A 25,476-nucleotide genomic window follows, 5' to 3' on the forward strand; every position below is an offset into this window, starting at 1 on the left:
CTTTATCACACTTAGCAGGAATTTATTCCTGTTCTTTCCCCCTTCCCTACAAAGCCACGTGGCCCCAAGTGGACCCAGTCCTCTCCTAATGCCTGAGGGGCAGCTCCTTAAACACCTTCCTATCTTAAAAGCTCCCCAGAGTGTGCTGGTCCGAACTGCCAGTTCCCTCCCCATCAGTAGATCTTCGGCCCCCCCACCCCCCTGGGTCCGTGCATGAGTGTTCTGAGATGCCATTAAAATTCTTACAAAAACTGAAAGTGAAATGAGGAAGACCGATTGAGCAATCGGATAGAAGGGTGAATGCCAGGAAGACCTAGCCTACAGTTGGGGCAAGAGATGCAGCCGCGGAAGAGAGGAGAAAATTCAGGAGAACTCGCCTCAGGGCGAGCGCAGCCGGGCTGGGCCGTGTAGTCAATGTGGGACATCAACAAACCCAGATAACAGGAAATGATCCATTCTCTGTGGTCACTCAGGCTAGGGGCCCCAACCTGCAAAGTTCAAGGAGGGAAATGGATGACTCCACCGGGGAGCAGTCCCGCCTTTCTTGCCCTCAGACCAGAGAAGAAATGAAACTGAAGGAGGGAGGCTCCGTCCTGCCCCAGGAGGAAAGCCCCTCCGGCCGGTGCTCCAAAGATGGAAAGCTGCTGGCCGTGACCCTGCTGCTCGCCGCCTCGTCCAGCTGCCTCACGGTGCTGGCTTTCTGCTGGGTGGCGTCCCTGCAAGCGGAGCTGGGCAGCCTGCGGGCGGAGCTGCGGGGGCGGCCGGGCGCCCCCCAGGCCGGAGCCGCGGCCCCGCGGGAGGCTCCCGGCGTCACCCCTGCCCTGAAAGTGAGTGTGCCGCAGTAGCCGCCGCCCCCCGCCGCAGCCCCCCCCACCCCCAGACCCCGACGCCCCGGCAGTAACGTGGTGGGGCTTTTCTCTTAGCAGCGGATCTTTGCACCCCCAGCTCCGGGAGAAAGCAATTCCAGCCAGAGCGGCAGGAGTAAGCGTGCCCTGCAGGAGGCAGAAGAAACAGGTACGTTTGCGGGGGAACAGAAGCGCCCAGGGGTCCGGGCTCCAGGGCCCAGGTGAGGAGGAGAGCATCCTGCTTGGGAGAGGGGCGCTGAACAGAAGCCGGAGGCTGGAAAAGGCATCCCAAGCCTGTGTGCCCCCCAGGGCGGAGCCAAGCCCTGGCCAGCGTCCTGGGCTGACCGCGTGTACTGTCCTCCTGGGAGCACGTTTCGGGGGCATCCGTCTGTGCGGCGGCGCTTGGAGCACAGAAGAGGGGAGAGGGGCTCACCTCTCCCCTCAAAGAGAGAGCTCGCGCCCACGTCAGGAGCACCGTCTGGCAGTCCTCGGGCGCGGGGGAGGGGCGGGGAGCTCCAGGAGCTAGTCTGGAATGAGGTTTGGTCCATACGAGGGGCAGACCGCATCTCCGAGGGGCGTAGCTGCTGCGAAACCACGTGGAGACCAGGCAGGTGCACGTTGGTGCTCTATTTGATTTCTTCCCTTTTTAAGAAGAAGCCTATTTTACACACTGGGGCACAGAGATTTTAATGCTTTTGCTTATTATAATGCTCCTCCAGGAGCTCCGCAGGTTTATAATCTCCTGGAATAGTTCTTTAGTGATTTCTACCTGCTCCACAGACATCTCAGATTTGGGAGGGGGGGACACCCCAAACTTTCAGCTCCAGTTCCTTCATGTCAAGGATGGAAAAGAGAATTTGCATTGCATTACTAATATTGTAATTTAATAAACCCTTTGTGCTGTTTCCCTTTTATATTGCAGGAGCATTTTTTGAGCCCCTAGAATGTGCCAGGCAGGCTTGTCTGGGGGAGAGGTGTTGTCGCGTCTCCTGTTTCCTTTAACCTTAGTGGTGACTATGAGGCAAACTGATCAGGTGTAATTATTTACCTGTATTTGCACTTTGCAGGAGAGTGCTTGAGAGACAGATTAGGTGTTCTGCCTCTCTCTCTCTCTGACACACACACACACACACACACACACGATGCTCCTTCTGTAAACTTATTTTTTCACTAAATGCCTTATTCATAGAAAAAATTCCTCTTTAGTTTTATACAGCAAAACATTTTGTATCTGCTTATCATATCCCCATGCCGGTTGTCAGAAACATCTGGGTTTACACATTTTAAAACTGGAAAACCCTCATATTTTTACTATACTCTAATATCCTTATTTTCATATTTTGCATTTTGTCATCCATATTTTCTGCGTAATTAAAAAATACGGCACATATACTGTGGTATATTTTTGTGTTGACTTACTGCACAATAAGCTTTTTCCTTATTTCTAAGTAATTCTCACATATATTAATTTATTATCTTATAATTATCATGATCATTTCCAATTTTTTTGGTAGAATGGAACATGTCAAAATTTTTGTGCAAATCTCTTTGTTTCTGAGGAGTTTGATGCATATACTCAATATAAATTCCGTAGATAGAATGTCTGAGCCAAAGAGGGTGAATGTCTTTATCACCCTTGCTATCTGTTGCAATATTGTTTTCCAAATGAATTATAAATGAATGCAACAGAAATGCAGTGTACAAGTTCTTCACATCCTTACACGTTTTACCTTTAAAGATATATTTTGGCTAGCTCAGTAGTTGAAAAATAGTGCCTCAAATTTAATTTGTGGCTTGCTTACAAATAAGAATTATCTTCTTTTTGCATATTTTGATAGCTTCTAATTTTATCCTCTACTAATTTTTATTTATAACTTCCCTTACTCATCTGTCCTATTTTAAAAATAATTTTGAATAAACTCTGTATTAGGCATCTTGTTTATCAAAATTTTGATGTAAATGTTTTCACAATATTTTGCTGCTTTTTAGAACTTGTAGAGAGATCTTGCATCTGTATATTTTAATGTGATACCCTTTTTAAAATTTTTCTCTAAGATATCAAAGTTAAAATACACACTTATCCATAATCTCTTAAAGTAGTTTGCTATTTTTTCTGCCATTTTGACTTTTTTCTAGTAATTTAGTGTTGTAGTTGGTATTAAATCCATTAGTCCTGGAGTTTATTTTGGTGAATCATGTTATACTAGCCTTAACTTCTCCTTTCTTTTACTTTTTCCTTCCAAAGTGTTGCTAAATATCTAAACCAAATTAATTAGATGATTCTTTTTAATTCATTTGCATTGAAACACTTACTATATTATATTGAGTTCCTCATATATAGTTGAATCTATTTTGAGACTGCTTTTTTTCATTGATTTATTATCCTATTTGTCTGCAATAAATATTTTAAGGAATTTTGTAATAAAATGAGCTTCAATATCTAGTAGAGTGAGAATGCCTCATTCTCCTTCAACCTTGTCTGCTAGTACTCCTACCTGTAAATTTATTATTAAAAATAAACCCTAGCTCTCCCATTCCAAGAGGATATAGACTCATTACAGCAGATTTAAGAAGGAAAAAACTGAGTAAGAAATGAATAACTCCCTAAGTCCCACTTCCCCAAAATATGTTCTATTAATACATTAATATTTTAAAATTTCATCCCATGTGAATGTTTTTCCATATTTGTGTTTCTAAGGCATCCAAAAATGATATACTCACAAAAATTTTTCTCCAAATAACTTTCAGTTTTTAGAAAATTTGGAGAATAGCAGAAAATTCTAACCAACGAATAAGAATCCACCCAGTTTCCATAGCACAGATGTAATCACTATTATCAATATCATGGTTTATCTCAGATTTTTATAAAAGTTTAATGTAGCATATATATGTATTATATTTGTGTATGTACACTGTGTACATTACAGTAGATACTGCATATTTTGTATATATTATGTATATGTGTACAGTATATACACTGTATACTTAGTTACATATGCAGTACTTAGTCACATATATATCTCTCTGTCTCTCTCTACATATACGTATAGCATTCATAGATCCCAGAGGAAAAATTTAGAGATAAGAAACTCAATGACGGTTATTATCAGCAAATCTCGTCAGTAAAATTGACTTGAATGTTGTTTCATCCTTTCACGCAGGAAAAATGTCGTTTTGTTTAGCACTACTGTAAAATTTGTTTATGTATATACCAAGAAGTTTGTATGAAGCTCCATGATTTTTCTCTGTTTTCCGTTTGGTGAGGTCCTTCTTTTGGAATTGAGAAGATTCTATGCAGTTTGAATCTATGGAACTTTCTTTGGTTTTTGTTTCCATTCTAGTTGTGACTTATTTTAAGTAAAACTCAGAAGCCTTAGGTTATCCCTTCTAGTGTTAAAATGTTAGTTTTCATTTCACTTATTAGTCATCTATGTATGTTTAGATGCATTTTATTGGAGTTTTATAAAGCCTGTAACTGAGGAAAAATGAATTTTCACGTTTTGAATTTATCTATTCAAGAATTTTTAATATCTATATTAAATATAGAATTTTAAATTCCACAATAAGGCAGTTTTCCTTATATAGGTTTCACTATTCTTTCATGATTAATTAAAAAATGTTACTGTTACTTTGGAGCCTTGGCATTTTCAAATTGCTTGTTAAACTGTTTAAAAAAATACAGAGTTTTCAAGTAAATGATGTATAGTATTTGACCTCACACTTATTTTTAAGCCACACCAGGACACTTAGGACACTTAGGGGATTTATAATTAACAGAATTATAATATTCTTCTAGATTTTTCCTAGAATATTCTGCTTTCTCAACGTCAGTTTTGTCATCATTTTATAACCATGCTCAAAAGTTTCACAGCTAAATATGGTTAAGTAATATATCAGAATGTTACCCATTCTTATTTTCCTATAAATCCAACCCAGATTTCAGCAGGCATCTCAATTTTATTGGGTATATATTCAATTTGTAAGTAAATTCCAGTATGTTGTGGGCTAGTTCTTTCAGTATCTGATACTCATCACAGATCACCTAGGAAGGTTCTTTTCATTTGTGTGTAGACTATCTGTACAACTAAACGGTACAGACTTCTGTGGTCTGGTCCCATTTCTCCTATTGTATAGTCATCATGACCCTTGCACCCTGTAGGTATTCCATGAACAGGTATGAATCAATTTGGGGCTCAATATCAAATAAGATAGAATGATTTAGGAATGATTTGGGATCATTTTGCTTCCCCCATGGCTCAGCCGTAAAGAATCTACCTGCAACGTAGGGGGCACAGGAGACGCAGGTTCAATCCCTGGGCTGGGACGATCCCCTGGAAAAGGAAATGGCAACCCACTCCAATATTCTTGCCTGAAAAATCCCATGGACAGAGGAAGCTGGCAGGCTACAGTCCAAAGGGTCGAAAAAGGATTGGACACAACTGAGTGACTGAGCACCCAGCACCAAGTGACATCATTCTGCGGGGGGGCGGGGAAGGGATTTTCCCATATTTCTTCATTTGTCAAGTTTTGATCAAAGGCCCTCTTATGAAATTTTTTTAACTTGACCTTTTAAAGAACTGCTTAACCAAAAAATGAGCATGATTAGAAGACTCAAGTCCCAGGGGTGTGGTCCGGAAACCCCTTCCCTCAGACTCGCTCGCTACCCCAGGCAGAGGCAGTATTTGGGTTCATTGAAAAGCCGGAGAAGCTCCCCTATTCAGCAACTTCTTTAACTACAATTTCATGCATTGTTAATTTATGTAGTTAATTTTTTTTTTAATTTTAATTGACGTATTCTTTACATACTCAGAAAAGAGCATGTATCTTCAAGTCAGTGAAATTCACGAACTGCACGTCAGCACATGAAGAGCAGCACCCCCATCAGCCTGCACACCCAGTTGGCACTCCTTGCAGACACCCCCACCCCACCCAGGAGTAAAAGCACTGCTGCCACTTAATTCTAGAATTTGGTGCTAGGGCTCCAGTTTTGCTTTTCTTAACTATGTTGTGTTTCAGATGAACGTCTTAGCAAGTTTCCTAGGTTTCATAAGAATTTCTGATTGTAATCTAACAAACAGAAATGTGGGGAAATCCAGGAGTAAAATTGCCAAATGGCTTACAATAGCCAAAAATTCACTTTTCAGCCCATAAGTGTGTTTGGAGATAGTCCCAATTAAAAAAAAAAAAAACAACCCTAAAGTGACACAGCTTCGAAGATCTTATGCATAAATATTTCTTTAGTGATGGAGTCACAGTGATCCATGTGTTGAACCTGAACTTAGCTGTGATTCTCTTCATAAGAACCTAAAGATAATCAGCTTGAGAGTCCATCAAGAAAGTGAATTCTTCCAAATGCATTTCTACTCAACTCTAACAGTTCACTAATAAAATGAGGTGACCTTTTGCTTTCTCCCTTGTTCAGTGGGGAATTTAAAAGTTATCGGAAACCCATGTGTTTCAGATTTTGGAAAGACAAAAATTATTTTTATTAATATTTATTATACTTGTCTCAATTTTAATAACAAAAATAGTGGTGAAAGCATGAGCATTTTAAAGAAAGTAAAAACAAGAGCAGAAAAAGAATTGCTCATATTTTATCTTGTAAATATTTCCTGTAAGATTCAGACCATTCTACTTTATATTTCTGCATTTTTAAAATAGACTTTTTGGAATTATTTTAGAATTACAGAAAAGTTACAATAACAGTTCAGTGAGTTCCCTTATGACCCCATCCAGTTTCCTCCGAAGTTAGCATCTTATGTTACCTTCGTGCCTTTGTCACAACACAGAGACCAACATGGATTTAACTAAACTCCTGGAAGTGTTAGTTGCTCAGTCATGTCCGACTCTTTGCGACCCCATGAACTGTAGCCCACCAGGCTCCTCTGTCCATGGGATTCTCCAGGCAAGAAAACTGGAGTGGGTTGCCATGCCCTCCTCCAGGGGATCTTGCCAATTCAGATATTGCACGTGGGTCTCCTACACTGTAAGCAGATTCTTTACTGTCTGAGCCACCAGAGAAGCCCTGACTTTATTTGAATTTAACCAGCTTTTCCCCTAACGTCTTTTTATGTTCCAGGAGCCATCCAGGACACCACAATGCATTTGATTTTTTTTTAAAAATCAGAGTTTTGAATATAATAAATATGAGTGCGTGCATGCCCAGTCATGTCTGACTCTTTGCAACCCAATGAAATGTAGTGCACCAGGCTCCTCTGTCCATAGGGTCTTCCAGGCAAGAACACTGGAGTGGGTTGCCATTTCCTCCTCTAGGGGATCTTCTTGACCCAGGAATCAAGTCTGCATCTCCAACATTGGCACATGAAATCTTTACCACTGAGCCACCTCTACCTCCTTAATACACATAAATTAATGCCTAATATGGTAACTTAAATATTTCCCTGGGGTAAACATTTCTATTGTTAAACATAAGTGTACATGCTAAGTCACTTTAGTCGTGTCCGACTCTTTGTGACCCCCCTGGACTGTAGCCCACCAGGCTTCTCTGTCCATGGGATTCTTCAGGCAAGAATGCTGGTGTGGGTTGCCATTTCCTCCTCCAGGGGGTCCTCCTGACCGAACCCGCATCTCTTGGCCTCCTGCACTGGCTGGTGGTTTCTTTACCGTTAGTGCCACCTGGGGAAACAGAAATATATCAACACTTTTTTTTTTTTTGAGTCTTGAAATCCATAGTCCATTTCCTTTGCAAGAAAAGACGGGATGTCTGAGGGGTCTGTAGCATCCAGTCTTTGCTTTATCGACATTTTGGTCTCAGCTGTAACTTCCAAGGCTGTAAAATGCATGTTGCAAGTATGCAGTGTGTAACTCAACCATCCATTCTGTCCCCAAATGGGGCTGCAGCCTCTTACCCAGCAAGGGCGTGTTCTTTCCTAGAACAGAAACAGATGGTTGCTGTCATGGTGATCTTTGACCAGAGCCTTCCCTGTGTGTTATTTTTCTTGTCCCCTGCTTCAATAAGGAGAGACTTCTTTTCAGTGTTGCAAGAGCTGGCTTCTGTTCAATTTTCACAAAAGTATTTAAAATGCAAATAGTGACCTGATAACCACATCTCTGAACCCTGTTCTTATCAAGTTTAAAGTTTTGGGAAACTGAAGAGCCAGGAAGCAGATCAACCAGGGTAGCCAGAAGTGATATTGTGTCTCTTCCAACCTTCCCTAACCTCAGAGGTTCCTAACACTGTGCTGGTTGTTGGGTATTGATCAGAGAACAAACAGATGAAGGTTTCCTGCCCATGGGATATCACATTGCAGTGAGGTGGGAAGCCACAGAAAATGGTCAATAAGCATAATTGATGAGTAAACTATAATACTTGAAAAGGGCAAATACATTGCAAAAGTGAACATTTTAGGGCGAGGTTAAGAGAACCAGCAGAGTTAAGGGTGAGGAAGGGCAAGGGGATGTGTCTCTATTTCATATAAGAGAGGCCAGGGTAAGTATTTCTATCTAATTCCAGAAAGGTCAATTGTTCTTTATACTTTCATCATTAAAAAACTTCAGACATGCGTGGGCTTCCCGTGTGGGGCAGGGGTAAAGAATCCAATGCAGGGGACGCAGGAGACGCAGGTTCAATTCCTGGGTTGGGAAGATTCTCTGGAGGAAGAAATAGCAACCCACTCTGGTATTCTTGCCTGGGAAGTCCCATGGACAGAGGAGCCTGGTGGGCTACAGTCTTTGGGGTCACTCAGCACACATGCACACATAGGTATTTTAGAAATAAAGTCATAATGTTGAAGGATGCATTCTCATTAATAGTTCTGTAAAAATGGATGATATTCATTTTAATGGTTAATTGCACTTTTTATGGGTCAAGTCCTACTTACACGATCTGTGTTGGTCAGCTGCTCTTTTGTTGTGGTGGGATTTCCTTTTTAAAAAGTATCCGCATTTCTGAGGAGTTAGAGAAACAGACTTTTCTCAAAATAGAGGAAACGCGTACTGTGTAAAGCTCTGAGCTAGGCATTCTGGAACATACAGAAAAGGGTAGAGATGAGTTCCATGTGAAAGCTCTGGGTTTGGCCCTGTGGATGCATGATTATCATTTGCCCTCTTAATAAACCCAGGAGGTTGGCATCGCTGTCTGCACTTTGAAAGTGAAAGAAAGTGAAAGTGATGTCGGTTAGTCGTGTCTGACTCTTTGCGACCCCGTGGACTGTAGCCTACCAGGCTTCTCCGTCCATGGGATTCTCCAGGCAAGAATACTGGAGTGGGTTGCCATTTCCTTCTCCAGGGGATCTTCCTGTCCCAGGGATCGAACCCGGGTCTCCCACATTGGAGGCTCACACTTTAACCCCTGAGCCACCAGGGAAGCAGCCCAAACGTAGTCAGTCACTCCTACCGGGAACCCACTATTGAGTTGGAAACTTTAAGCTAGTGTTGCTTGAGCAACTCAGAATTCACTAAGAGGACAACCGAGGAGTGAGAGGTGAGTGTGAGTGGCGAGGGTAAAGAAACAGGTTCGGGGGGTGTGAAACTTGGGGATCACTGAGGCGTCCAGGTGCAAATGTCCCCTGGAGAGTGGAACATTCAACAGCCAACTAGGCGATTTATTGCTGCCTTTCTCCAGATGGTCAGCTGAGTTTCTACTTTCGGTTTTACCTTCCTTGACTTCAGACCTGTTGGCATGTTGTGTCATGAAGCTAATGTTCTTCACTGTTAAGTTAGGTTGCCCAGTGCCTCTTGAGTATTCCTCTTTATTAAAGAGAAATATCCTAAAATAATACAAAGAAGTCATGACGAAAGAAAAAGCATAGCCTGTGAAGATGACTCAATTAAAGAACTGGTAACTTTAAGTTGAAATACTTGACCATTTGCAAAATTAAACATGAAGATAGCGTTTTTTGTTTTTGCTATTTTATTCTTGGGGCTTCCCTGGTGGCTCAGTGGTGAAGAATCCACCTCTCAGTGCAGATGATGCGATTTCGATCCCTGAGTTGGGAAGATCCCCTGGAGAAGGCAATGGCAACTCACTCCAGTGTTCTTGCCTAGGAAATCCCATGGACAGTAGAGTCTGGAGGGCTACAGACCATGGGGTCACAAAAGAGTCAGACACAACTTGGCAACTAAACAACAGCAATTTTATTCTTAGTGCTTAAGAGGCTATGCAGAGGGCGACCGTCTGACATGCCCTGTGTTGCCTTAGGAATAGCCTAAGAGTGGTGCATGACAATGTGCAGGTGATCCAAGACTCTTTTTCTGCACATATACATGTAGGCCACGTTCAGATATATTTCTTTACTTCTGTCAGTTATGTTTATTTCTACTGTATTTTATCAGCTTCATTCCAGGCCCTCCTAAAAATCAGCACCACTTTCTTCCCTCCTCAGGGCCATTATAGTGCTGCTGTCTTCCTGAATTCACCAGAATTGAGAGGCTGCTTCTATTATTATTTTTTAATTCTCCTTCAAACACATATACCCATTAGTCAGAAACTTTTAAAATTTTCTTCACAGTTTGTTTTGGTTGCTCCACTTACATAATTGCTTTTTAGACCAAATCGCCCTCGTTTTTATGTTTATTACCAGTCAACAGCTGAATCTTGACTTTCGTTCTCCCTTTATAGCAACTGATTCTACACAGAGACACATGTATGATCTTTCTTAAGCACAGAATGCGTTAAGCAAGCCCCTCTCAAGATTAAAAATTCCTAATTTTTTTTTTCTGTTTTATACCAGGTCAAAAACAAACTTCTCAATTTAGCTCTCCAGAAATTCTTTTAAAACTCTTTCAACTTGTATTGTTTCTTAAGCTACAAATAAGTAACTTAACAAAATTTGCTGGTAAGGCAAACTGCTTATGTCTGATAATAAAACTTTATAATCCTGTTCCCACTCTTCAAATTTTGTATTCCCACTCCGATAGAAATGTTTATCCCAAAACCATGACTTCTTCGATTTCTTCATAAATCTATGTCCAGGATTAGGTCAACGTGCATTTTTAAGGGGTTTTTCCTAATTAAATTTTTACAGCCACTGATTATTTATTCAAAACTAACTCAAGCAAAGGGTTTCCTAGATGGCACTAGTGTTTAAGAGCCCTCCCTCCTATCAATGCAGGAGACTAAGAGATAGATGCGGGTTGGGGAGATTCCACGGAGAAGGAAACGGCAATGCACTCCAGTATTCTTGTCTGGAGAATCCCAGACTCCTGGCGGGCTACAGTCCAAAGGGCCACAAAAAGCTGGACACGACTAAAGTGACTTAGTACGCAAGCAGGTCAAAAAAAAAAAAAAATCAAATTTCTACATTTGTCCTGACTTCCGTGTACTGAATGTTAGGCATCACTTTCAGAGTCCTCATTTTTAAAACATGTACAGTGTAATGTGTAAGAAGACAGAGGAAAGAAGACAGATAAAAGAAAATGAAGGGTGGACATTTCATTCAGACTGAAGAGTTTGGAAGAAGTTTTTTGAATGAGATGAGTGAGGAGAACTATGGGAGTAGGACAGATGGACAGAATACGGACAGTCACATGGACAGAATATGTGCAATGGGAAAAGTTCAATGTGGGGTGCTTCTCATGGGAACCACACACAATATGCAGTAATTGCATGATTTATGGTAGTTTCTATTAGATTTAGCTTTGTTGGAATAATGTATAAGAAACTGGATTCCGGTTTGAAAGGGTTTGATTCCAACACAGAATGCAGTACAACAGCTATTTGTTTGTTCTTTAATTGTTAAGTCGTCTCTGACTCTTTGTGACCTCATAGACTGTAGCCCCCCAGGCTCCTCTGTCCATGGGATTTCCTGGTATTCCCAAGAACACGGCAGTGGGTTGCCATCTCCTTATTGCAGGGGATCTTCCTGACTCAGGGATTGAACCTGCATCTCCTGCGTTGACAAGTGGATTCTTTACCACTGAGTCATCAGATATGAGCAATTCCATGAACTGGCAAGGCTCTTTTCCTGATTAAATGATGTCACACTTTAAAAGGTGGCTTTCAACCTCAATCAGTCCAACCACTATTCCAATTATAAAGTTGGTTGGATTTTATTATATCAAATATTGAGCAGTACTAAATGATTTCTGTCCTGAAAGTTCTTATTTTAGGAATTCTTTTTTGTAAACTAGTTTTGTCATCAATATAATGTATTGTTTTAGAAATATTTTTCACATGGTTTAATATTATGAGTGAATTTTCTTATGCTGTAAAACTGTACTTAAGATTAATCATTTGTGTTTCTCAGATCATTAGGATATATAATATATATATAGATACACATGTACATATATATATTTAGAAATATGTGTCTCCCACTGACAGAAAAAGGTTTTTTTTTTCTTTTTTTTTTTAGAAAAAGGTTTTAAAGTATGCTGCTGCCTTGCCTAGTTAAAAAGAAGTTAAAAAGATAAACTATTCTCAAACTCTTATATAATTCCCCTCAACTGTAGCAGAGGGAAGATGTATAAAAGACATCTGAAAACCAAACGCCATCAATTAATACTACAATTGTTATTAATGTTTCTTATTTTAGACTATGCATCCTCAAAACTCTTGTGGTTGGATATCTATGCCATTGGGACATTTTAAAAAAACAATGCTGCCCTTTTTTTGACCCACTTTTTGTGAGTAATAATCTATAGGTCAAAGATCAGCTGTATGTCGAATTGGAAAGAAAATCCTGAAAGACTTAACTGGAGATAAGTTGTTAATAGATACCATATGTCCTAAAAAGGGATTTCCCTGGTGGCTCAGACAGTAATGAGTCTGCCTAAAAAGAAGAAGACCCAGGTTTGATGCTTGGATTGGGAAGATCCCCTGGAGGAGGGAATGGGAAGAGTTAAAAGGTGAAGAGGTTAAGAGAACTGATGGGGTTGATGAAACCTGAGTGGCATCTAACCAGGACAGGATGCAAGGTCCTGTTCTATTTCCAAGAACATGTGTCCTTGCAAAGCCCTGTGACTTTCTCCAGAATAAGGAAAATTAATGAAGAGCACTGGCTTCAGTGAGTATAATTCAAACCCTGCTATTAAACTGTCATTTAAATGTCCCATTTTCTTTTCTGAAGGTTTTCTGAAATAAAAATTTCTCTTCATTGTGTATTGTCTTCTAAAAGTTATATTTCTGCTACCGTGCACTGGGTTTTTAAAGATTTTTAAAATATATGGACCATTTTAAAAGTCTTTCCTGAATTTGCTACAATACTGCTTTTGTTTTATGTTTTGAGTTTTTGGTCACAAGGCATATAGGGTCTTAGTGCCCCGACCAGATATTGAACCTCTGCACCCTCCGCACTGGAAGGCAGAGTCTTAACCACTGGACAACCAGGGAAGTCCCTGCTGCTGCTGCTGCTAAGTCGCTTCAGTCGTGTCCGACTCTGTGCGACGCCAGAGACGGCAGCCCACCAGGCTGCCCCAGCCCTGGGATTCTCCAGGCAAGAACACTGGAGTGGGTTGCCATTTCCTTCTCCAATGCATGAAAGTGAAAAGCGAAAGTGAAGTCGCTCAGTCGTGTCCGACTCTTGGCGACCCCATGGACTGCAGCCTTCCAGGCTCCTCCGTCCACGGGATTTTCCAGGCAAGAGTACTGGAGTGGGGTGTCATTGCCTTCTCCAGGGAAGTCCCCTAGACCTTTGCTCTTCAATGTGTAGGCTGTGGCCAAGTTTTAGTCAGGCTCTGGAGATTAAAGTTCAGGTATTTCATATTAGTTTGGTAGTTTCCAGATATCATTCATTAGGTAAACCCCTTTCGGTCTGAGGAGGAGGTGAATCTACTACAGGCGTTTCATGGAAAAGGTCAAGGAGAGGGCTAGTTGAGATAGTGTTTCCTTTTTGTTAAGGTGTTTGTTTATTTGTGGCCGTGCTGGGTCTTCATTGCTGAATGGGCTTTTCTCTAGTTGTGGTGAGTGGGGGCCGCTCTCCACTGTGCTGCGTCTTCATTGCTGGGTCTTCATTGCTGAGTGGGCTTTTCTCTAGTTGCGGCGTGTGGGGGCCGCTCTCCACTGCGCTGCATCTTCATTGCTGGGTCTTCATTGCTGAGTGGGCTTTTCTCCAGTTGCGGCTCATGGGGGCTGCTGTCCACTGTGCTGCGTCTTCATTGCTGGGTCTTCATTGCTGAGTGGGCTTTTCTCCAGTTGCGGTGCGTGGGGGCCACTCTCCACTGCGCTGCATCTTCATTGCTGGGTCTTCATTGCTGAGTGGGCTTTTCTCCAGTTGCGGCTCATGGGGGCCGCTGTCCACTGTGCTGCGTCTTCATTGCTGGGTCTTCATTGCTGAGTGGGCTTTTCTCCAGTTGCAGCGCGTGGGGGCCGCTCTCCACTGCGGTGCGTCTTCATTGCTGGGTGTTCATTGCTGAGTGGGCTTTTCTCCAGTTGCGGCACGTGGGGGCCGCTCTCCACTGCGCTACGTCTTCATTGCTGGGTCTTCATTGCTGAGTGGGCTTTTCTCCAGTTGCGGCGCATGGGGGCCGCTCTCCACTGCGGTGCGTCTTCATTGCTGGGTGTTCATTGCTGAGTGGGCTTTTCTCCAGTTGCGGCGCGTGGGGGCCGCTCTCCACTGCGCTGCATCTTCATTGCTGGGTCTTCATTGCTGAATGGGCTTTTCTCCAGTTGTGGCGCGTGGGGGCCGCTCTCCACCGCGGTGAGTCTTCATTGCTGGGTGTTCATTGCTGAGTGGGCTTTTCTCCAGTTGCGGCGCGTGGGGGCCGCTCTCCACTGCGCTGTGTGGGCTTCTCGTTGCAGTGGTGTCTCTTGTTATGGAGCGTGCGCTCCAGGGTGCTTGGGATTCAGTGGTTGTGGCACGTGGGCTCAGTAGCTGCAATTCCCGGGCTCTGGAGCACAGGCTCAGTAGCCGTGGTGCCTGGCTTAGTTGCTCTGGGGCATGTACGATTTTCCCAGATCAGGGATCAAACCCATGACTCCTGCACCAGCAGGTGGATTCTCTACCACCGAGCCACCAGTGAAGCTCTGAAATAGTATTCCTAGTATTTCCTAGGTCTCTTTATCTGTTCCCTTGGCCTTCTTTCTCTCACAGTATCCTTCCATCGTGCTCCCAGTTTATTTGGTTCAATACCATTAAGAACAATAATGCTCGTGCTACTCCTACTAATAGCCAAGACTGACTTTGCAATGATTTTGTCCCAGGTACGCTGCTAAATGTTTCAGGCGCATCATCTCACTCAGTCTTAACAGTATGCATGTCCATGGCAAAGGAAAGATGGACAATTTGGAAATTTGACTTTGACTTGTGTCAACATCCTCTTCTTTTTCTGTATGGAGGAAAAATTAGAGTTTCGCATGCTCCAGTTGGCACCTGCATCCCTCACAGACCTTACCGTGGCCCCTTGTGTGTAGTGATTCCTCAAGAGGTGTTTGTTAGAAAAGTAGGTGGGATATGGCAGCTCCAGACACTGTGCCTTTCAGTCTTGAGACGCGTGGATGTTCTGTTGTTCCTTTCTTTCAAGCTGTCCTCATTCACAGCTACTCTGCCTGCTGCGATGCATTTCCATATTTGCTTTGCAGACAGTCTGCGGTGGTAACTGCAGTAATGAGTCACGTTGCCCTGCTGCACAGACACTCCTGTTATTGTTTTCCAGCTTAAAAAAAATGGCACAAATGATCCTATTTACAAAACATAAATTGAGTCACAGACATGGAAAACAAACTTATGGTTTTCAAGGGGGAATGTGGTGGGATAAACTAGGAGTTTGGGGTTGACATATACACACTATTGTGTATAAATAAGGGGCTTCCTGGTGGCTCAGGATCCCCTGGAGAAGAAGATGGCAACCCACTCTAGTACTCTGGCCTGGAAAATTCCATGGACGGAGGAGCCTGGTGGGCTACAGTCCATGGGGTCGCAAAGGGTCAGACACGACTGAGTGACTTCACTTTCACTTTTCTCTTTCTGGTGGCTCAGAGGGTAAGCAATCTCCTGCACTGCAGGAGATCTGGGTTCAGTCTCTGGGTCAGAAAGATCCTCTGGGAGAAGGGAATGGCTACAACTCCAGTATTCTTTTCTGGAGAATTTCAGGGACAGAGGAGCCTTGCGAGCTACAGTCCATGGGGTTGCAAGAGTTGGACACAGCTGAGCGCTAGCACTCCCATATGTAAATAGATAACTGATAAGGACCACTGTAAAGCACAGGGAACTCTATTCGGTACTTTGTAAGGGCCTATGTGGGAAAAGAATCTAAAAAAGAATGAAAAGTCAAAGTGGTAGCTGCTCAGTCTTGTCTGACTCTGTGCGACTCCATGGACTGCAGCCCACCAGGCTTCTCTGTCCATGGGATTTTCCAGGCAAGAATCCTGGAGTGGGTTGCCATGCCATCCTCCACAGGATCTTCCCGACCCAGGGATTGAACTCGGGTCACCAGCATTGCAGGTAGATTTGATAGTTTATGGCGAACAATGTTGGATTCGTGATCTACGAAGAAGATTTGGCTTTGGGACCAGGGACCAGGCTTGATCACTCAAGAGCTTTTGTGTAGCAGAGTTTTATTAAAGTATAAAAAGGGAGAGAGAAAGCTTCTGACAGAGACATCAGAAGGGGGATGGAGAGCGGCCCCCTCACTAGTGTTAGCAAGGGAGCTGTATACTTTTTTAAGTAGTTATTACAATAAATCAAAAGAATGTCTCAAGGTTGTAAAAATTTTACCAGACCCACTCTCACAATTTACATTTTAGGATAACAGGATTAGAACTTAACAATAGAAAGATCCTACCAGGCCCTCTCTCATAATATACATTCTAAAATATCAGAATTAGTCAGAAGGTTTTCAGGAAGCAGAAACTGTCCTCAACCAGGATACACTGTTGTTATATAATCCCTAGTACAGAGTTTAAACTGAGTTGTGTAATCATCAGTTCTGGGCTTAAAGAAAAAAAAATGTTTTATGTGACTAAGACTAAGAAATGTAAAGAAAAAAAAAAAAAACAAAAAACACTGTCTGTCATTTCCTCCTCCTTGAGAATTCCAGACCCCTATCTCCTCCTCAGGGACCCCTGACTTCTTATTAACCTGCCCAGGAATTGACTCAGATTCTTTACCATCTGAGCCACCAGGGAAGCATATGTAGAACTGACTCACTTTGCTGTACAGCTGAAACTAACAGAACATTGTAAATCAACTATAAAAAATCAACAATAAAAAGAAATTTAAAAAAAAGAGCCACAAGCTAGCCAAAGCGTTCTGCTCCTATCCAAACCATCAGATTAATATAAAAATGTGTCAGAAACATCTCGTGGTTAAAAAGGATTGTGGTTTTTAACATTACAGTTCTGCTTTTAAATACCAAAGAAAATTTTCTAGCGGAGTTTCTTATGTGATCACTGCCTTTAACAGCGTTCTTTTTAGGCCTGTATTTGCATGGCTTCAGAATATCACGTAATTATTACATCTGTTATTCCATGGTTTCTGCTAATGATCTGCAGTGGGAACTCTCCACTGTGTTAATAAGCTCTTAAAATGTATACATTGTGAAGCATGTTTTTAAAGCATTACTTCAACTCTAAGATGCGTGGTATAAAATAATCTAAACTAATATTTTCTTAATTTAAAATAGGCACATTTAGCTCCATATTCCATGGTTTTCATAGATACTGCTGTGCTTTCTTTTCCTACAGACAGAGTACCTATTTTGCTTTTAACCTGAAGGCACTGTCTTCATTTAGTAGAATAGCTATATATTATTTTGGGCTTTCCTCAGTTGGTAAAGCATTGCCTGCAGTGCAGGAGACCTGATTCCTGTGTCAGAATGATCTGCTGGAGAAGGGATAGGCTCCCCACTCCAATATTCTTGAGCTTCCCTGGCAGCTCAGCTGGTTAAAGAATCCACCTGCAATGTGGGAGACCTGGGTTCGATCCCTGGGTTGGGAAGATTCCCTGGAGAAGGGAAAGGCTACCCACTCCAGTATTCTGGCCTGGAGAATTCCATGGACTGTATAGTCCATGGAGTTGCAAAGAGTCGAATACGAATGAGTGACTTTCATACTGCATATTCTTTGATGCGCTCTGTGGAATATTCTGTATGCAATATGCAATGTGAATAGATGTGAGTGGATGTGTCCCAGATGCTTTACTGCTAATGCAGCTGCCTAGGGAAATCTTCTATTTTATCTTAAAAAGATGTCGTAGCTCTCCTCTTTCTAGTCCCAAACATTTTACCAAAAGCCTGACTTTGGCTCCAGAGTGAAAGAGGCATGATTAAATTCAGGCCCTGTCACTGTCTATCCCTGGGGACTGGACAAGTTGTTTACACTTTCCAAGATGTAATTTCCAGTAGGTAATTCTTAGGATTTTTGTGAAGTCACCTGGATTTATACTAGCTCAATAAATGTTAGCAATTATTATTATTTTCAGTAATATTAATAGTGGTATTTTCAGTACTAGTGAGTTATGATTTAATGTTAGATTTTTTAAAAAAAAACAAAAAATCATTTTAGAGGAATCTGATCATTTGGCTCGTATATTTGAGGGAACTGGAGAACAAATGACAGTAGCTAAACTTTCTTTCTATACAGGCGTATGTTTTAGAAGAAGTTCAGCTAAACTGTTTAGATGGTATTCCCTGGTGGCTCAGAGGGTAAAGCATCTGCCTGCAATGCGGGAGACCCAGGTTCGATCCCTGAGTTGGGAAGATCCCCTGGAGAAGGAAATGGCAACCCACTCCAGTACTTTTGCCTAGAAAATTCCATGGATGGAGGAGCCTGGTGGGCTACAGTCCATGGGGTCAAAAAGAGTGAGACAGGACTTCACTTGTTGGCAAAATAATTTTAAAACTACTATATTTCAATAGCATAGAGTTTTTCTAAAACTTGAATTTCAAGTATATACATATTGCATTTAAAGTAGAAGTTATATTGAGATCTGTGGGCATATTTCCTAAAGGGATTTTAAGAACAGCACGTAGGCAGTGAGAAAGTATTGATATGATTGATCAGGGGCCATTGGAAGAGTGGGTTTGTAGCTTTGTATTCTTGGTCGTCTTCGTCCCCTATTTCTATTCATGTAACTAAATGATATATTTTTGCTTTTCAGTCACTCAAGACTGCTTGCAGCTGATTGCAGACAGTGACACGCCCACTATACGAAAAGGTAATCCAGCATCACAGGGACTTTCCCACTTAGGATTCAGTTCAGTCCAATTACCTGTAATTTCATGCCCCAAAACTGTATTTGAACTCCACCTCAAATCAATGATCTGCCTCAAAACTTCTTATAATCAGATTTAAGATAATAGATTCATTTAAAATAATTGGGGAATAAATATGTAGGCTCCTATAATAACCTAACAGAGAGAATTACCTTTAGGACATAATACTAAGAAATTTTAAATAATTAGCATGTGATAAAGCAAAATTAGTACTAAATCAAAGTCAGCTTTTTATTTAGAAATGATTTTGGCTTCTATAATGCCTCAAGATCATCTTCAGAAATATTCATTCCTCTGTTACATTAGGTCATAGAATATTTTAACAGGATGAAGATAACACTGAACATAAAGACATTTATATTAATTATTTATCAATAAGTATAAAATATGTACAAATAAATAACATTTTTGTGATAAACCTTCAGTGTGAAATTATTACTTTATATTTTACATGTGCTGGTTAAAAACATACACTTTCCAGTTACAGTGTGGGCACTGGGGCTTAGCAGCGAATAATGTGTATGTGAGTCCTCATTTTCACAGGATTTACCTTCTATGAGGGGAAAACAGAAAACAAGCAAATGAACAAGTAAAATCTATCTTGCATCTGTATTTTTCACTGTGATTTTATCTTAAATGCAACCCCAATACTAAAATACTTGAAGTTCTGTTATTGCTTATTGTTTGACATTTTCCAAAGTCCAATGTTTGCAACTTTTATTAGGTAGCAAATTGTCTCCTAAGAATTCAGATAGAGCCAGAAGAAGATTCGAAAGACCAGTGAAAAATTATAACTTGGAAAAGTCTTGTTTTACACATTTGGCCAAAACCAAACATGCTGTTCGTCACTGTAAAGGATGCAGCTGCTCCTCCGCTGTGAGCTTGCACTTCACAGAGCCGTGGTCTTCCTGGCGCGGCGGCCGCTCCACGCTGACCCTCCCTGGAGGGTCCCGGGGCTTATGTGGACCCTTTGCCACGTGATGAGTTGTGACTCCAGTCAATCTTGATCGTGTAAATAAACGTTGGTGTGTGTGGACATTTCCACAGTACTACTTGACTGCATCCTAGAAATCTTGGTCTGCTGTGTTTCTTCTTTGTCATTTGTCTCAAGATATTGCCTCGTTGAGGCTTCCCAGATGGTGCCTATAGTAAAGAACCTGCCTGCCAATGCAGGACACGCAGGAAATGCAGGCTGGACCCCTGGGTAGGGAAGATCCCCTGAAGGATGGCATGGCAACCCACTCCAGTATTCCAGCATGGAGAATCCCATGGACCGAGGAGCCTGGTGGGTTACAGTCCATAGGGTTGCAAAGAGTTGGACATGACTGAAGCAAAGCCACTTAGCACACACGTTGCCTGGTTATACAAAGAATTATTTACCTTAAAAATGCAATACTGATTTTGTTTTATATTCAACATCAAGTATTATGGTAGGTAGAAACGTATTTCCTCAAATATGTCCACACCATAATCCCTGAAACCTGTAAGTTTATTACTTTATCTGGCAAAAGGGACTTTGAAAATATGATTAAAATAAGGAATTTGGGTATATTATCCTGGATGACTTGGGTGTTTCCAGGTGGCAATAGTGGTAAAGAATCCGCCTGCCAATGCAGGAGACCCAGGTTCAATCCCTGGGTCAGGAAAAAGCCCTGGAGAACGGAATGGCTACCCACTCCAATATTCTTGCCTGGAAAATCTCACGACAGAGAAGCCTGGTGGGCTACAGTCCCTGGGTTCACAAAGAGTCAGACACTGAGTATAGCACACGTCTAATCTCCCCATCTAATCTCCCAGACCCCCACCAACCCCATGCTCTAGACTCTATCCTGGGAAAGCTGATTGCTCTCTCCTGGGGTGGCCCCAGGATAATCACAGAGGCCCTTCTTGAGGGGGCTAGGGGTTCAGGGTCAGAGGAGGGGAGGTGGCAGTGAGAGCAGAATTCAGGGTGAGGAGACGGCTGCCTGTGAGGACGGGGGGGCCGCAAGCCCAGGAGAGCAGGCCAACTCTAGAAGCTGGGGGAGCCAAGGGCTGGACATACCAGCATTCAGAAGGAACACAGACCTGCCAGCAGTTTGACTTTGCCTGATGAGACTTCTGATGTTTGAAATGGGAGATGATAAATGTGTGTTGTTTTAAGCCACTGTGTGTGGTAATTTGTTACAGCTGTAATAATAAATTAATGACACTCCTCTGAATCAACTTTCCCTGACACATAATGGGCCTTTGAAGACTGTAATCATGCCAAGTGGTTGCTCTGCTTGAATTTTTCTTGCTTTAGTTATGTCTCTCGGGGTTCTAATTATGTATACACTGGTAATTATTTTTTGGCTGTGCCGGGTCTTAACTGTGGCATGTGGGGCCTTCTGTCTTCATTGCAGCCTGCAGGCTCTTAGCTGTGGCATGCGGGATCCAGTTCCCTGACCGGGGATTGAACCTGGGCCCTCTGCATCAGGAGCATGGTCTTAGCCACTGGACCAGTGGAGAAGTTCCTGTGCTGTTAATTCTTGACCTGTTTTTTTTGTTTTTTCCCTATAGTTCTACAACTTTTCTCAAATTCTTAGTGCTTTCTTTATTTCCCTCTCATTTTGCTTTGTGCAGAGTCTATGTGTCCCTTCTGAAGCTTTTATGTTCATCTAAGTGAGCTTTTTTCCCTCCTAATTTCCCGAATCCTCTTAGCTGACAGCTGACACTGTATTGCCTGTAGATTCCTGCGTGTATATGAGAGATTCATCACCTTCTGTGAGTTGATTTTTTGCTGACTCTGTGTGAACTTTGCTGCCTCCCGGCCCTTGACCATTTCCTTGGCTTCTTCTCTTGACTTTTACGCTCAGCTTCAGTGTGACCTCAGTCGCTTCGGCCTGCCTTGGAGTTATTTTGGAGGATATAGACATGACTCTATATCAGACAACAGACATCAGTCTGTTTCTTGCACAGGGCTTACGGGAGGTGGAAAAGGAGGGAGGGGATTCCCACGGTCGGGTTGATAACAGAAGTCTCTTTTGGTTTTTCAACATAATGATTTCATAGAGGCAGTGATGAGGTTTAATCTCACAGTAGAATTTGACAGTTGATAAGTCTCGTTTTACTGAAAAGATTTTATCGTTGATTTTTGGTTTCGGCTGCGCTGGGTCTTCACTGCTGCGTGCGGGCTTTCTCTCGTTGTGGCGAGAGGGGTCTGCTCTCCAGGTGCAGCGTGCAGCGTTCTCTCTGCTGTGGCTTCTCTTGTTTCAGGGCGCAGGGTCCAGAGTGCAGGCTCAGTCATCGTGGCTCGCGGGCCTGGCTGCCCCGCAGCATGTGGGATCCTCCTGGACCAGGGATCGAATCCGTGTCCCCTGCACTGACAGGTGGATTCCTAACCAATGGACCATCAGGGAAGTCCTCCCTTCTTTTCAAAACATGTGCTTTTCTTGGTTTGTTTCTCCAGCCACGTTCCTTGCTTTTTTTATCCACTGCTTTTCTAAACTTTAAAAAAAATTCCTTCAATGTGGACGTTTTTCAGACCTCTGGCACAGTCCCCTTATCTTCATTCTTGTTTCTTTGCAGTCTCAAATCCTCCTGTGTTGTCACTTAACAGCCATGTGTGATGGCCTCAATGTAGATCTTTAGTCCAGCAGACTTTCCTGAGATCCAAGCCTATTTATGCCTCTGTCTGTTGAGCGCCTCTTCCTGAGTACCTTGGTGACATCTCATCGTGAACTCTAGACCTCTCCCCCGCATCTGGTCTTCCTCCTGTATTCCCTATTCCAGTATGCTGGTTCATTAGTTGTTCAACCCAGAATTCTGGGTGTCACTCTTGACTGCTTCCTTGAAGTCACTGCATTAATCTCATAACTTTATTGACGATTCCTCATATATGTAATTTGAACTGCTGTGTTTCTCTTCGTTTCCATTTCACCCTCCTAGTACAAACCCCGTCTTCTCTCACCTTGGCTGGTTCCCTTGACTCCAGTTTTGCGCTCTGCTCACCTGGGAACTCCACAGCGGTGTTCCTAAAACCCAGCCGTCACCATCCTTCTCCACTGCGCACAGCCCTGCCGGGCCTCCCATCGCCTCTCTGGCAGCCCAGCCTGCGTGGCTCTGCCAGTCTGATTTGTTTCTGCGGGTTTTCCTAGTCCTGCCTCAGCCGCAAAGCCATATGCCTGTGGATGTCACTGCCAGACATGTGGGTTCAAGTAAAAAGTAAATCCCTATTCCTTGACTTGGCTCACTTCATCTGTCTTCAAAAGTATTATCAGTATCTCTTCTCCTTTAACACTATTTCCAGGAATTTTAAGATAATAAAATAGAAAATCAAGAGAAGTAGTCAAGGGTGATAGCTGTGATTGACAGCTGCTCTCTGGAGTATTTATGGTCAATTATTTAAGGAAGTAACACTGGAAGAATAAATAATTGGGAGGACGTTTCCTATTCATAAAATAGAATAAAAAACAAATATTAGCAAAATAGATCCGATTTTCCTATAAAAATATATTCTTCTAAAATTTATCTACAAGTCTTTCACATATATCAGAACAGGAAAGATCTACTCTCTTAAAAGCAGGCATTTTCAGAAATACATGTGAATTATTTTTATATTTGAATACTGTCATTTTAATTTAATTTCACATGTTAATGTACATAGTAATTTGTTAAGTTTTCAAAGACATTTAAATGCATCAAATATTTAAAGCTGCGTGGAGCTGGGAAGTTCACACTTTATATACCAAAATATATTAGTATTTTAGCTGTTGAAAACAAAATTAAGCATGAATGCTCCTAGTATTTACCTTCATTGACTGAAATAAAACCCTACCATATAAGAACTGTGAGTTGAGTTTATTCAGTGTCTTACTGAGAACTATAGCCTAGCCCAGGAAACAGCCTCTCAGACAGCTCTGAGAGACTATTTCAAAGTAAGGCAGAAGCCTGGATTTATGTAATTTTTTTTTTCTGGAATAACAAAAGATTACTGCTAATCACAAAGAAAAAGCACAGATATCTCACTTCAATGATTTTAGTGCTTTTCTATGTACGAGGAGGAGGTGCAAGAATCTGGGGTCATTGAAATCTTTCCTTTCCACATTCTTAAACATCTACTGTAAGAAGTGATTCTTACTAGCTTAGAGAAGCTTTCTATAGAATAGACATTTAGTGCATGTTTTCTTGTTAGCATTTACCTATCCGTGGTCTAACTAGCATGCAAAAAACACTAAGTAATTTTTAATATGTAGAAACATATCATGTATGATTAAGTTTATAATCCCTTTACCTTTTAGTTGATTTTTTAGTGTATTTTCGTAAATTTAAAGTTCACTTAGCTGCACAAATTGCTGGAGTGCGTATTGTGTGCTCGCTGCATTCTTGGCCCCTGGGTTTCCGGCTGTCACTATGCGATGGTCATTGCCTCGGCCTCAGTGTCAGCAACATGGATCTATGTGTGCTCTTTATAGCCCGTGGACTGTAGCCCGCCAGGCTCCTCTGTCCATGGAACTTTACAAGCAAGAATACTGGAGTGGGTTGCCATTCCCTACACCAAGGGGTCTTCCCAACCCAGGGATCAAACCTGCACCGCTTGTGTCTCCTGCATCGGCAGATGGATTCTTTACTACTCTTGCCACTTGGATGGAGTGTAATCCGTGTGTGTGTGTGTGTGTGTGTGTGTGTGTGTGTGCATGAGTGCTCTCATGTATGTGGGCACGGTTGGGCGAGAAATGTACACAGTAATAAAAACAAGTAGATGATTCTCTCTAACAAGAATTTTTCCAGCAAAATAAGATGAAGTGCCAAAAATAAAAGAGAAAATAAGAATATAAGCCTAATAAGGACTTGTTTTTCTTTTTCTTCTGACAATATAATGGTGAGCTTTGGTAAGAACTGACTAACTTAATAGGTATAAGTATGGTGTAGAGAAATAGAGGATCAATGTAAAGTACTGTAAAAAAAGTTTGTAGTCAGTAAATATGTCTAGTCAGAACATAAGCGTGCAGACTTAGAAATACGTGTTCCACGTCAAGAGTTCATATTACCTCTCTGATGGAGAGTGTTTCATTTCCCAGAGATTCAGTAACCAGGTAGTAAGATGCTTTTAAAACATGGAACGCTAGTGACTAATTGCATAGCACAATGGTTAGTATTTATTTAAATACATATTTGCTGCATTTGTTTTGGGTCAGGCATCATTTAAGGCCCCGAGGAAACAGCAGGGAACCAAACGTGAGCAGTCCCCAGGCTCAGAGAAGTTGGACTCTAAGATGTGTATGGTTCTGAAGGCGGACAAGAAGCCTCTGTGCTTAGAATGTCAAATAAAACGTGAAAATAGTTGCCTTCAGTCATCAGCTTGTATTTATAATTTTTAATAATAACAACCCTGATATTAATTCTTCCTCACATTTTCAGAACTCTACCTTAAAGAATGCTGTGGGCATGTGATCTCTAAACAGAATTTAAAGCTACGGCATTATAATCTTTTCCCCGAAATGATGTCGTATGAAAACAGGCGATGATGAGGTTACCTCTGTTCTGTGTAACCAGGGAGATC

General features: G+C 42.0%; 1 protein-coding gene across 2 annotated transcripts in view; it reads left to right on the forward strand.

The window, feature by feature from the left end:
• The first annotated feature begins 299 nt into the window (after window positions 1–299).
• The window catches only part of TNFSF13B (TNF superfamily member 13b), a 31,747-nt gene continuing 6,570 nt past the window's right edge, over window positions 300–25,476 (forward strand). Inside the window, exons 1-3 of one of the 2 annotated variants that reach the window (XM_070800473.1) lie at window positions 300–827; window positions 927–1,014; window positions 18,842–18,898. In XM_070800473.1, coding sequence (XP_070656574.1) covers window positions 510–827; window positions 927–1,014; window positions 18,842–18,898 — 463 coding nt within the window. In that variant the 5' untranslated portion in view covers window positions 300–509. Of the gene's footprint in view, window positions 828–923; window positions 1,015–18,841; window positions 18,899–25,476 lie in introns of both variants that reach the window. The other variant, XM_019971703.2, reaches the window with a different exon arrangement.

This window comes from Bos indicus, chromosome 12 (genome assembly GCF_029378745.1).
Source record: "Bos indicus isolate NIAB-ARS_2022 breed Sahiwal x Tharparkar chromosome 12, NIAB-ARS_B.indTharparkar_mat_pri_1.0, whole genome shotgun sequence".
NCBI lineage: Eukaryota > Metazoa > Chordata > Mammalia > Artiodactyla > Bovidae > Bos > Bos indicus.